General features: G+C 42.9%; 1 protein-coding gene across 2 annotated transcripts in view; it reads left to right on the forward strand.

Annotated features, from left to right (window-relative positions):
• The first annotated feature begins 366 nt into the window (after window positions 1-366).
• PKD2 (polycystin 2, transient receptor potential cation channel) overlaps window positions 367-14,692 on the forward strand; it is a 53,205-nt gene continuing 38,879 nt past the window's right edge. The window contains exons 1-2 of one of the 2 annotated variants that reach the window (XM_087434565.1): window positions 367-1,009; window positions 6,858-6,971. In XM_087434565.1, coding sequence (XP_087290691.1) covers window positions 427-1,009; window positions 6,858-6,971 — 697 coding nt within the window. In that variant the 5' untranslated portion in view covers window positions 367-426. The remainder of the gene's footprint in view (window positions 1,010-6,857; window positions 6,972-14,692) is intronic. The other variant, XM_004430943.3, reaches the window with a different exon arrangement.

Genomic DNA, 14,692 nt, shown 5'->3' on the forward strand with positions numbered 1-14,692 from the left:
AGTTTTCTCTCTCTCTGCACTTTTGGTAAACCGAGGCAGAAGTGGCTGCAGTTAACAGGGACCCGAGCATCATCTCAAGGTCGCGCAGGCAGTGACAGAGCAGACGCCCTTCCTCCCTCCCTGCCAGAGCCCGTCCCGCCGACGGGAACGTGGGCGCCGGCGCCCCGGCTCCCCTTGGAGCGCGGGCCCGGGAACGCCGGCCGCGGGGGCGGCCTGCTCGCGCCTCCCCCGAGCGCGCGGCGGCCGCTGGGCGAGGCGGGCCGAGGGGGAGGCGGGCCGAGGGGGCGGGCGCGGGCCGCGGGCGGCAGCGAGGCCGGGGGCGGGGAGCAGCGGGCGGCGGGCCCGGGAAGAAAGGAACATGGCTCCTGCGGCGGGCGGCGGCGAGCGCGGCGCGGGGCGAAGGCGCGCCGGGCGCCAGTGACCGCGATGGTGCACTCGAGCCGCGTGCAGCCGCAGCAGCCCGGGGACCAGAAGCGGCCGCCGGCGCCCCGGGCGGCGGGCCCGGGCCGGCTGATGGCGGGCGGCGGGGCCGTGGGCGCCGGCCTCCGCGAGCAGAGGGGCCTGGAGATCGAGATGGAGCGGATCCGGCAGGCGGCCGCGCGGGACCCCCCGGCCGGAGCCTCGGCCTCCCCGTCGCCTCCGCTCTCGTCGTGCTCGCGGCAGGCGTGGAGCCGCGACAACCCAGGCTTCGAGGCCGAGGAGGAGGAGGAGGAAGAGGAGGTGGAAGGGGAGGAAGGGGGAATGGTGGTGGAGATGGACGTGGAGTGGCGCCCGGGCAGCCGGAGGTCGGCCGCCTCCTCGGCCGTGAGCTCCGCGGGCGCCCGGGGCCGGGGGCTGGGGGGCTACCACGGCGCCGGCCATCCGAGCGGGAGGCGGCACCGGCGAGAGGACCAGGGCCCGCCGAGCCCCAGCCCGGCCGGCGGCGGGGACCCGCTGCATCGCCACCTCCCCCTGGACGGGCAGCCGCCCCGAGTGGCCTGGGCCGAGAGGCTGGTTCGCGGGCTGCGAGGTAAGAGCGCGACCCGCAGCGGCTGATGCACAAACCAGAGCTGCGGGCGCCGGCCGGAGCCATCGCCCGCCGCGGGCAGCTTCCCGGGGCTCCACCTCGCATCCCCCTCGCGTCTCCGCCTCTCTTGGAAGCGCGTTCCCCACCTCTGCTAATTCTGCTCCATTTCCGGTACCCATCGCGAATTCCAATGCGCCCTTGTTTGTGCAAACTTATTGGATACCTCCTTCTCCTAAAAGAAGATATGTCAGCGTATTTTTACTTCTGGAAATAAGTGAAAGCTGTATTAGAGTGAAAGGGTACATCAGGAGACTTGTTTCTCGTAGGGAAAAAAATGAATGTTCTATTACAGCCGATGGTGGTTGCAGCTGCATTGTTTGCTAATTTCACTAAATCGAAACGAAAATTTTATGCTAGTACCCACGGTCTTCCACTGGTCTGAATGCTCTCTTGCCCCTCATCCCGTTCTGGAAGGGGTCACAGTACAGTGTTATCCAAGTTGTGGAAAGAGTGTCATTGGGTTGTCGTTGGTGTTGTTTTGGTGATGTGCGTGGTTGTTTTGGGGAGAGGGAGCTGTTGAGCACACCACGAATAGAATAAAATAATGACTATGAAAACAGTTATTTGGCCATTTCTAATTCCAGGCATTTTTTTAAAACAGTTGCAAAGAAAAGTTTACATTGTTTTAAAAAGTTGAAAGTATGTTTTTAAATAACTAAATTAATGTTCTTTGAAATTCCAGCAAAACAGTGAGGTCACCAGATACCAGCTGCGTGTTACTGTGTCAGAGTTCAGTGCACCCAACTCTCCAAAAGGCAGGAAAGGAATTTTCAAATTTGCCAGTGCCTATTAAGAGGACACAAAGTTTCCAAGAGCAGATGGGATCCAGTTTTTACAAAGTTTTGTCAGAGGCATCCTTGGAAAAGAGTTGCATTTGCTCTTCCCATCCCAATTATTCTAATCTCCACTTTCAAGAGTTTCCATTCTCATTTCTTTTGAAATTTTCCCTTCCCTACTGGTCCCTGTCAGTTTTGAAAATCTTGCAAGACACTATCCAGGTGTTTTTAAAGCAAAGAGATTAAAACCAAGACAAGCCTATACCCAAATCCCAGTTCCACCACACACTGGCTGTATGATCTTGAGCAAATTGCTTACCTCTCTGGTCCTCAATTTTTGCTCTTTTTTTTTTTTTTTAAAGAGAGAGAATCGTAATACTTAGTTCTTGCCTTGGGAAAATTAAATGAGGTGAGACATGTAAAATGAATAGCAAGTCTGCCGTCTTGTGAGTGCCTCATAAATATAAATTAAATCATAAATTCTGCAAGTATACACTTGGACTCTTTTACCTAAATGTTTATGCTAGTTAATTTGAGGGCATGATGGGGAACAAAAAATCCTTTTTGAATTACCTGTGTGAGTAGATTAGTAAAACACTAATACTTGTTAAGGCTCAAAAGTGTATTAAGGGCCGGCCGGTGGCTTAGCGGTTAAGTGCGCGCGCACTCCGCTACTGGCGGCCTGGAGTTCGGATCCCAGGCGCGCACCTACGCACTGCTTCTCCGGCCATGCTGAGGCCGCAGCCCACATATAGCAACTACAAGGATGTGCAACTATGACATACAACTATCTACTGGGGCTTTGGGGGCAAAAAAAAAGGAGGAGGATTGGCAATAGATGTTAGCTCAGAGCCGGTCTTCCTCAGCAAAAAGAGGAGGATTAGCATGGATGTTAGCTCAGGGCTGATCTTCCTCACAAAAAGAAAAAAAAAAAACGTATTAAAACAAATTATGTATTATTTTGCATTGTTTTAAATGTGCTTTTTAAAACATTCACTGAAATGAGAGAAGTTTCTTATAAGTTAATAAAGAATGGTAAGTCATGATCCTTTTAACTCAGTTGAAGCATTTGAAAACACATTTCACCTTCTTTGAATAAACTCAATAGTGGAAGGATTTCTTTCTTTTAAAGAAAAATTTCAGGAAATTTACAATGAATAAGCTCACAGTAAAACTTCTAGTCAAACCTTATCAGTGGTCTAATTATAGTAGAGCGGATTCAGGAAATCTTAATTATAGAAAATTTTAGAATACATTTCGTTTTATTACTTTTATGAAGAAATATAATTGACATTCTTGTCACTTATTAAATAAGTGATATTTGTTAAATAATTAGCACATACTGTGAAAATAGCACTGCTCTAGGTGCTACAAAAAATAAATAAAAGTAGCCCAAAAGCATTTTCCTATGCACAGAAACCCAGAAAAGTAAAATAAATAGCCATGAATGAACTGTGATATTTTTTTGCCCTCTTAGAATACCAGTGACAAAAATCTTACATGCATTATGTAAGTAGTATCCTAGGACACAACAAAGCAACGTGCGGTTTCTAAGGGTAGGGGAGATTCCTGAAGCTTGGAGTGGTCAGGAGCTCCCTGGAGGTCTCCCGCCTTTGTGACTTTATACAACTCGCCCAAACCTGCTGGGCCTGTCAGGCCCTCGTTTGTAAAGTGAAAGAGTTGAACCTACTCAAGGTCCCTTCCAGCTCCAACATGGTCTGGGTTGTTGTTGAATGACATGACCCCAAGATGGACAACAAATGGTCATGTTTGTTCCTTGGACAGTAGATAGATTGATCTTAGTAGCAGAAATAAGACAGTAAAGAAGAGATGTTTGAGGCCTGGATGTGTGAAGCATTGCGTCTAGCCAAGGAATTAAGAATTTATCACTAATTATTAGGAAGCAGTTGAAAGTTTTTGAGCATGAGCAGAACGTGCAGACGGGACGTGAGTCAGACAGCGTGCTGTGCAGGAGAGCTTGCAGAGAGAGACAGGGAGGCAGAGGACCAGACAGGAGGCAGCCAGTGAAGAGGTGATGAAGGCCTGGACCAAAGGAAGCCAAGGGTGCCTCAAAGGTTTAAAGACTGCCCCAAACTTCAAGCTATCCCCGGCAATCTTGTTTACTCTTTTCACAGTACCACCACACATTAGTGCAAAGATAAAATTTGACACTCCACATGAATTATCAAGTTTTCCGAATTTCCAAAGTTGAATGTGTTTTATGGATGTATCAACTTGTTACAGTCACTTTCTGTTATTTTAGACACATATGCTTGGGGTGTTTTGGTTTTTTCCTGGAGAAATCGTAAAGTACTAGCTGTATTGTATCATCACTGTCCATTTGCAGAATCGTCCCAAACAGAAACTCTACCCGTTAAACAATAACTCCCCATTCCCCCTCCCCCACTCCCCTGGTAACCTCTATTCTACTTTGCATCTCTATGAATTTCCCCATTCTAGGTACCTCATATTAGTGGAATCATAGAGAATTTGTCCTTTTGTGTCTGCCTTATTTCACTTAGCATAATGTTTTCAAGATGTATCCATATTGTAGCATGTATCTGAACTTCATTCCTTTTGATATCTGAATATTTTCCATTGTATGTATATACCATGTTTTGTTTATCCATTCATTAGTTGATGAACACTTGGGTCGTTTCCACCTTTTGGCTCTTGTGACTTTCCCTTTATTTTTAATCCAAAAACCTCATTCCATCACTTCTTCCTTTTCCTTTTTTGTTTGCACGATAAATTTGAACAGATGAGATTTTTTATTTTGTATATGTGGGGATTTTTTAGAGGGAGGGTTGCTGCTCTGGGGTTTGTGATAAGGTTCTGCTAGTAACAGAATTCATGCAGTCAACAAACATCTATTGAGAATTTCCTTTGTGGTAGGTACTAGGGATAGGGAGATGAATAATACGAGGTCCTGGCTCTCCAGGAGCCCGGGGATGTGTAGGGAAGACAGAGGTGTAGGTAAATAATTGCAAAGCCAGCTTCCAGGTATGGGAGGGACCCAAAGAAGAGAGAACTAGCTCTGTCTGGGGAGGTCAGAGGAAGTGAAACTGAGTTAGGTTCTGAAGGACGAGGGGGATTTCGAGGAGGGAAAACCTCCTCAGACAGACCCTACACCCAGTGGGGAAGCTGGATGACATTTTTAAAGCAATAAATATTTGAGGAGGTAGATAGAGTAATTTAGAAAAAGTAAATACATAAAAGTATATTATATAAAAATATAAATAAGGAGATTTGTTTCTTTTCATTTGAAAAGTTTCATTCAAGGGCTCAAATTAATTGCCATAGACCGTTCAAGTTTAGCTTGAATAAAACTTGATAGGAGTTTGTTTTCTCTGTTTATAAGTCAAGGAATACCATTTGTAAATATTAAGAGCCATGACTATGCCTTAGTGCATAATTGTTTATAAACCATGGGAAAGAGTGAAATCATTGACCAAGCAAGGCAAGGCAACAATTTTTCCTGATGGTACTTATGTGTATATTTTAGGCCTGGCCTCCAAAAGAAATAATACCCAGAGAAATGGTGTGGTTGTGTGCAGGGCCACTGAGCCTAATATTTGGCTGCCTCTGTGTTATTCTGAGTTGTAATTTTCCATGTCATCTAAATTTGTAATAATTCTTTAATATGATAGAGTTTCAGTGAACAAACATTCTGCTTGCTGCATTTCTTCTGGGTGAGTAATTCCCTGACAACTACCAGATCTTGGCAGAAGCAAACCTGGTCATAAGTTATGCTCCACTTTCAGTGTGGTGAAACCTATGATGCGTAACACAGTGTCTTTGAATTCAGATGCTGATTTTCCTAAAGGAAATTTGGGAGAAAAAAGGAAACTCCAAATTTAAGAGTAGAACTAATGCATTATTGGAAGACTTAAAAAATGCATAAGCACTAGTGATGAAGTCATTTCTTCAAAGTGAAAGACCATGTACCATTTTTCCCTGTTTTCTGTGTGGCTTAAGTGGCTGTGTGAGTTTTAATGATTGAAGGGGTTCAGATCTGTGGAATAAGTGTGGGGCAACATGCAGGGGCCAGGTTGGCTTCCATCAACAGCTGACCTAATCTCACTGAGAGGATTCAGAAGTTTGTCTTTTTTGGAAAACGCTAAGGTTCTTCCAAGTAACCAGCAATGTGACTTGACCACACTGTTCATTAACGGACTTTGGATGGCCACCATGTCTGTCTGCTGGCCGAGGCCAGAACCGCGGGAACTCTCGCCAGCAGGCTCACGGAGGGTTATGTCATCTTCACTCAGCCCGCCCAACATTTTTTCCATCTGCTAAAATATGGAACATGGTTGCTGATTTTACTTTTTCTCCAAAGAGAGAGAGAGAAGTCGGAAGAATTGTTGCTTTTAGTTTAAAGTTTATACGTTAATGGGCATTTAAAAAAATCTGTTAAGCTAAGCACGTTTAATGTAGTCACTCAGCACTGAGTTTCTTCAAGGACAAACATGGGTACAGAGCAGAGATTTTACATCAGTGTGTTAGAAGCTTGATAGTTGCGTCCATAGTGCAATGATGTTCCAACCAGGACTTCTTTTCATCAGGGGTGACCTAAAAGGTATCATTTGCAATATAGGCACATCATGTACTGGACTGGGTTTAGTAATATGCTAACTATCGGCTTTGTCCTCCCCCAAGTAGGAGGAGCTGATGTGTCTCCACAATTATTTCACCTCGTCTTAGGCTACCCTCATTTCCTGTTCTCTTTCTAAATTTTTACTGAGATGTATTCTAATGGGATGGGGAGCTGAGACATGACCAGATCATTGCTTGTGTTTTCCACATCTGGAGGGACAGGAGGGTCTGACATAATCTTACGTGAAAGGTACATACTCCTAAAACAATTTCTCAGTTGCGTTCATCAGAGTGTGCTAAAAAAAAAAAAATGGGAAAATCTCCCTTAAAGGTTATACTATTTATTTTGTGTGTTTTCCCTTTGCCATTTATGAGATTTTTAAAATAAAATGACATCTTTTTTTATTGTTATTTTAAAGGTCTCTGGGGAACAAGACTCATGGAGGAAAGCAGCACTAACCGAGAGAAATACCTTCAAAGTGTGTTGCGGGAACTGGCCACGTACCTCCTTTTCCTCATAGTCTCGTGCATCTGTAAGTAAAACGTTTCTTTCCACTAAAGGAAGTGTTTTGAAAAGATTTGACTTGTCCAAATCATAATTAAAAGGAATTGTAGGGGCTGGCCCGGTGGCACAAGCAGTTAAGTGTGTGCGCGGGTTTGCTGGTTTGGATCCTAGACGCGCACCTACGCACCGCTTGTCAGGCCATGCTGTGGCGGCGTCCCATATAAAGTGGAGGAAGATGGGCACAGATGTTAGCCCAGGGCCATTCTTCCTCAGCAAAAAAAAGGGAGGATTGGCACATGTTAGCACAGGGCTGATCTTCCTCACAAAAAAAAAAGAATTGTATGTGCACCAGAAGAGTTAATTCAGAAGTTCTCTTGTCTGTTTTCAATTCCAATTTAGAATTTGGTGAAGCTCTCTTCTCTCCTCTGGTAAACATTGATTAAAATTCAGCATCATCTGAATGGCCAGTTCATTGTTGGTTGTGACCATCTTCACTATGAGGTGCATGTGGCAACCTGCCAGACACCAAGAAACCAAGTAAAAGGATTTTTGCATTAGATTTCTTAACAATAATTACAGTGTCACTATTACCATGTCAGTTAATGTAAAGCCTACATAAGAATTATTTTCAGCAAAATGACTTTTAAGTTTAACTTTCAGGATATACAAATAATGTCACCTGATATTGCTTTTATGGATATACATATTTATACGTCCCCTTCTTTTGGATTTGAGTATGTTGCGTGGATGCCTTCATCCTAATTCGTAATTTCTTCCAAATCTTCAGTAATCACCGGATTTTTGCTCTACAGGAAACTTACTGCAGAACCATCTTTTTCCTTCCCCTCTTCTTTCAGTACATACCTGCATCCTCTGGAAGGGGTGGGAGGGAAGCCTTAGCCAGAAAGGAGTCTTAGAAACCATTTGTTTCAAAGTCCAGAAACTCACAGGCAATGGATTTATCCTCTGGATCAAAGGGTATTGGATGAGGGAGTTCTGTCATGTTCCCTATAAAGCCCTTTGTGAGAACAGAAAAAGAAGCAGATTTATATAACCACCAGGACTCTTGCTGTACTCCTCTGGGAAAGGAGTTCGTTCTTATATTGTGCACTCAGAAATGCTTAAAAATTAACACCAACCTTGTAAAGAGTCCCCTTCTTCGTACATGGAGAGAATCAAAATTTAATCAACACTTTAATAATGCCATTTTTATTACATTGAAATTGGCCATCTTGAGTTTAATTGACTAAGTGCAGAAAGTTTCCTTAAAAACAGTTTTTTTATTTACTAGATTATGAAAAGAATAAAAAGATTTGTAAGTTGAACATAAAAGATTAAGGACACATTTAAGTTTCAATATTTGTAATTTTAAGAAATTGAGTATTGATTTATTTAATATCCCCACACTGGTTTTTATTACTACTAGTGAGCTCTTAATGAGCTTTAACAAGGCATGACTTCTTTTTATATTTTCTGAGACTTTGCCTATTCAAGTGGGGGCTTAAGGAAAAAGGAAGTTATTTAAGATAAAAAGTATGTATGTATGAACAACATCCATCTTCTTGGTTTTTTCTTACTAATTTTCTGTTACTTGTTTAGGAGGGAATATCATTAGTTTTTTTAAAGCATGTTATCTAAGACATACTGAAAAGCTGGAAATGGTCTATTCATTACATTAAAAGTTATAAAGCAAGAGATGGGATATTTTTAACTCTTATGTTCTAAGCTGTTAGAGCTTAGAATACTGAAGTCAAGTTTGCTCCCTGCAGAGAAATAGTGGTTAAATATTAAACTACATTGGCCTTAAATATTAACAGGTTGATTAGAATCATTATTATTATTAAGTTTTTTTCAAGCATAACACATACAAAAATACATATTTCTTATGCAAAATATAAGTACCACTATAAGTCTAGAATTTCAGTGGTCCCCAAAACTGCCTGAGGTTCAGAATCACCAAGAGAATTTTTTTTTTAATTACACTTTGCCCAGATCTACTAAATCAGAGCCTCCCAGATGTGGCCTAGGATGTGAGTTTTGAGATGCACTGATAATTTTGGGAACTAGGCCAGATAAATAAAGTGAAGAGATAGAGTTTTGGGAAACATGCCTTAAGTCATGTAACTAATTAGTGTTTTCTTGGTTTTTTTAGAATTTTTATGCTTTTTGTTCTTTTTCACACTAATCACGTTTTTTCTTATATCAGTAGCGACACATTTTACATAGGCAAAGTTTTGTTTTGTTTTGTTTTGTTTTTTTCCCCCAAAGCCCCAGTAGATAGTTGTATGTCATAGCTGCACATCCTTCTAGTTGCTGTATGTGGGACGCGGCCTCAGCATGGCCGGAGAAGCGGTGCGTCGGTGGCGCCCGGCATCCGAACCTGGGCCGCCAGCAGCAGAGCGCACGCACTTAACCGCTAAGCCATGGGGCCGGCCCTAGGCAAAGTTTTAATTTCAGAATTTTGTCAACTCTCTGGTTAAGAAGGAATCTTAGGGCCGGCCTGGTGGCGCAAGCAGTTAAGTGCGCATGCTCCGCTTTGGCGGCCTGGGGTTCACTGGTTCCGATCCCGGGCGCACACCAATGCACCGCTTGTCACGCCATGCTGTGGTAGCATCCTGTATAAAGTAGAGGAAGATGAGCACGGATGTTAGCTCAGGGCCAATCTTTCTTGGCAAAAAAAAAGAAAAGAAGGGATCTTAGCAGTCATATGATCAAACCTCCATCCAACGCTAAAATTCCCCCTGCAGCATCGCTCTCAAATGGTCAGTCCTCCTGCCTCTGATGGAGCAAGAGATCCAGGGTAAGGAACCAACTTCTTTGAGATAATTCACTTCATTTTTCTATGGCTGTGTTAGAAAGATCTGCCTTATATGAAGCCAAAGTCTTTCCCCATCTAAACTCTTCTCTTATTTCTACTCTCCAAGCCCACCTATACCAGGTACCTTTCCCATATCTCTTCTCCAGTTTAGCCCATCAGAAATTTGGAGACATCCAGTCTCGCCTAAGTCTTCTCTAGGTTAAAGCTTTCCAGTTCCTTTAACTGTTGATTGCAGGTGTGCTTTTGAGTAACCCACATGATAGAAACTCCCGCTGGCACATGTTCTGTTTCTCAGTCCCCCCCTTTTTTTCCCCTCTAAAGAAGGTTTTGCCCTGAGCTAACATCTGCTGCCAATCTTCCTCTTTTTTCCTTGAGGAAGATTAGTCCTGGGCTAACACCTGTGCCAGTCTTCCTCTACTTCGTATGTGGGTTACCGCCACAGCATGGCTGATGAGTGGTGTAGGTCCGCGCCTGGGATCCAAGCCCATGAACCTGGGCCACCAAAGCAGAGCATGCCGAACTTAACCACTACACCATAAGGCCGGCCACCAGAGTCCCTTTGAAAGCGCAGCAGGAGCCTCACCATGAAAGAGTGAAGAGTGGGGCCATGAGCGTACTCATCCAGATACTACACGTGGTTCATGCATCCTACCATCAGTTGACTCTTCACATAAATGATTCCTTAGTCTCTTCACCAAAAAATGTAAAGCACTGTGTCCCCCAGCTACTATCTGAGCACTTTTTTCTGGAACATAGTAAAGGACTTCCCTTTCAGCTCTGTTAGATTTCATCTCATTAGGATCTGCTCATCATTCCAATCTGTTGAAATTATCTTGGATCTGCATTCATTCAGCTCATATAACAGCGATTCCTCTCAGCTTCACAGTATCAGCAGAGTTGATATCATTCGTGTTCTTATGTTGGTAAATTAATAAATCAAAAAAGATTGGTCTAAGAACATCAGTACATTCGTGAAAGCTCTTTGGGTGGAGTTCACTGAATTATATTATCATCTGGCTCAGACTGCTCATGAAATAAATAAGAAAGACTTTTTCAAATGCCTGGCTGAATACCTCCACCATTCCTCTGCTCTAACAGCTGTTGACCAAATGAGAAAGGAAGTGAGGATAAGCAGGCATGATTTACTCCCAGCAAAGCCTTACTGGTTCCTAGTGATTGAGTCCTTTCCCCATTGCTCAAAAATCATCTTTTTAATTACTAGTTTTAAAATCTTGCCAGCTGGGCCGGCCCGGTGGCGCAAGCAGTTAAGTGCGCGTGCTCCGCTGCGGCGGACTGGGGTTCACCGGTTCGGATCCCAGGCGCACATCGACGCACTGCTTGGCAAGCCACGCTGTGGCGGTGTCCCATATAAAGTGGAGGAAGATGGGCATGGATGTTAGCCCAGGGCTAGTCTTCCTCAGCAAAAAAAGAGGAGGATTGGCAGATGTTAGCACAGGGCTGATCTCCTCACCAAAAAAAAAAAAAAAAAAAATCTTGCCAGCAATGTCAATATCAAATGATCAATAATGTCAAACTCATTACTCTGAGTAAATGACATAATGTACTTAGCCCTATGCCTTGCATATGGAAAGCTCTTGATATGAAGTAGGTAGGGTTCTGGAAGGCAACCTGACACAGTGGGAAAAGTATAGATTTTTTTGCGTCACGGAGATCTGGGTTCAGATCCCAGCTCCACCACTTAACACACCAGGTAAGCTTGAGCAAGTTATTTAACCTTTCTGAGACTTTGTTTCTTTATCTGTAAAATACTTATTTTGAAAGATTTTGTGAAGATTAGGAATAGTATATGAAAGGATCCTAGGATGCTGTCATATAATAGTAGTAAGCAAAATTCTTGCCAAAGATTGTTGAAAATGGCTGAATTATGTCATCAGTGGGTTCTAGGAACTATAGGTTCTAATTGTTTGGGCATCATTTGGAGCAGCTAAGGGCCCATCGAGAGCTGATTTACCATCTTACCAGTGTTAGTTCTAGCCCCTATGCCTTTAAAATCAGTCTACTTAACCAAGAGGACAGAAATAACATGGGAACTAAGTAATCCCACTTTCTCTGTAAGTTAGGATTTATTCTTACTTGAAACATAAGGTTGCTATGAGTTCACCATCAAAGTACTTACTAATATATGGGTGAATGTTAAAAATAGTAATGATATTTCTTTGTGTGAGTTAGATGCTGAAGTTAAAGAAAGAAAGAAATAGTATTATAGAAGATCTTTGAAAAAGTCAAAGGAAGGTCTTTGGTGAATCTGTGATAAAAATACATTTGCATCTTCTTTCTTTCTGCTCTCTGTTTTCATTCTATAAAATTGTTCAAATCTTCTATGTTTAAACATAATAATTGAAATCACAAAGAAAAGTTAGTTGAGTCAACGTCATAGAAATGTAATATTTCTATGTCAAAGAAATAGACAAAATTAAAAGGGAGAAAACAGTTGTAAACAGTACTTACAATAAATATCACAAAGGATTAATATTTTAACACATTTGTAACTGGCAAATCACTGAGGAAAACACCAAAACCTCAGTAAATATTTTGCGGAGTAGAAAATGTATTTCACAGAATAGAAAATATAATTGATTAGTGTCAGAAAGTCTTTAACTTTAAACTCACTAGCATCCAAAGAAGTAATGAAAATGGAGAAGGAACGACATGATCATAACACAGCACAATATGTCCTAAGTCAGGAAGAGCGCTTTTAAGAAGAAATCTATGTACCTCTATTTGTTTATTTCTGGAAGGAGACTTTGTCTTGTATTCTAAAAAGAGAAATGAGTATCAAATCAACACATTGTACACCTTGAACTTACATAATGTTATAGGTCAATTATATCTTAATAAAAAAAGAAATAAGTATTTTATTCTACTTGTAAAAATCTTACAAGGATGATGGTCTAAAGATAGTCTTGCTAAATTGCAAGAGAATCCATGCAGATGAATTGTTGGTAACTAGGTCAGTGAAGTCAAAGTCAGTGGGTTACTCATCACCCTGGAGGGGAGCTAATTCAGTTTCCCATGACAGACATTCTGACAACTCCTCATGTAGCTTCCCGCAACAAACACGTCTTAAGATCACAGGTTACAGTCCATGGAAAGTTAACTATTAAAGACTGACTGTGGCTGGAAAGCTCTTTGTCCTTTTTGATAAACTGGACAAAACTACAGTGACAAGAAATGTCTGTGGATGTATAAATATTACTTTAGATGTGTCCTTTATTCCACGCGCGTAGCTTTCTCTTTATTTCTTTGTGATAACTTATATGTAAATATTACGTATCCTCTCTTGTTTTGAAAGAAAAAGTAATACTAGCTCAATACAGGCATTCACAAAAGCACTTGTGTCGACAGCCTCTATCCTTTAAAGATTTCCACCACAACTTTTTACTTACAGTTCCCTTTGAATTTTAACTAAAACTGGATTAAAATATTTGGGGATTTTAATAACTAATTCACCTCTCTTGTTTATTCTACAGTCTCACTTCAGCCTCCTGAAGGGCCCTCACCAAGGTCACTGGGGACCTCTTAATTGCCAAATTCTATGGTCTCTATTCAGCCTTTCTCTGGCATTTGGTTCCATGGCATTTGCCATTCTAGAAACTTTCCTCTTTGGCTTCTGTGACTCCCTCTCTCCCTGTGTTCTTCCTTGCTCTATTCACTTGCTTAGTGAATTTTCTTCTTTCTGACATGTGTAGACAGTGTCTTCCCTGTGGGTGGGTCTTGGGCTTTCTCTTTAGGGGGTCTTTTCCACAGACACAGCTTCAACAAGTCCTTGTATGCTGGTAACCCCCAAGTCCCCCTGGACCTCTCTCATGACCTGTAAACATTGTGCCAACTTCTGCTGGACATCCCCAGTGGTGTAGGCCACAGGGATCTCGTCCTTAACATTCCTAAGCCTGAACTCGTCATCGTCCCGTCCAGACCCGCCTCACTCAGTTCTCTCTCTGGGTTAACGTTAACATCGCCCACAGGAACGCTCATCCAAAACCTGGGCGTCATCCCATGTGCTTTCCCTCACTCTTCTCATGTGATCATTCCACCTAATCCTCCCTCCTTAGTGCCTTTCAAGTCTGCCTTCTTTCATATGTTGCTATTGTCCCCATTTTAACCTTTATCATCTCTATCCTGGATTATTCATTTATTCATTTGACTTCTCAGTAATTTAATTAAAAACATATATAGGTTCTGCCTTTAAATGTGGTGAGTGATATGAAAGAAGATGATTGGGGACGAGGGTTCGCCTACAGGGAAGGCCTCTCTGAGGCCTGAAGCAAAAGTGGGAGCCAGTCAGATGAAGAGAGAACTGCATGAGTGAAGGTTCTGAGGCAGGAAGGAGCTGAGAACATTCTGGAAGCTGAGTGAAGACAGTTACTGTAGAGAGTGCCATCAGATGAGGATGGAAGGGTGGTCAGGGGCCAGACCCTGCAGTTCTGATAGGCTTTGGTAAGGGGTTTACAGTGGCAAGCTAGGGTTTTAAGTAGCGGAGTGACAAGATTTATTTAAATTTTAAGAAGATGACTCTGAATGCCATTGGACCACAGATTGGATGGGATCCAATATGTGGACTTTTAGGACTCCCAGGCACTGCCTCCAGACTGCTGTCTCTGACCCCAGAGTAAACCAGGTCACTCTTCCATTTAACATGCTGTAATCACCTCTCCTTCAGGGTAAAGTTTAAAATCTTTGCATAACAGACTAGCGTTTCACCATACGGTCTTCGCTTACCTCTTCAGACCTACCACTTCCTATGAATATCTGGTGCTTCATCCACACCAAACCACTTATGAGTCTCAAAAAGGCCTGGGCTGTGCTGTCCCCTTCCTGTTGGTCTGTTTAATTCCTCCTCATCCTTCAAGATCAGCTCAAGAGCCAGATCCAGTGAGAAGCCCTTATCCACGAGCCCCCTCCTCCGAGCT

This window comes from Ceratotherium simum, chromosome 8 (genome assembly GCF_057802395.1).
Source record: "Ceratotherium simum simum isolate JZ-2026a chromosome 8, ASM5780239v1, whole genome shotgun sequence".
Classification (NCBI taxonomy): domain Eukaryota; kingdom Metazoa; phylum Chordata; class Mammalia; order Perissodactyla; family Rhinocerotidae; genus Ceratotherium; species Ceratotherium simum.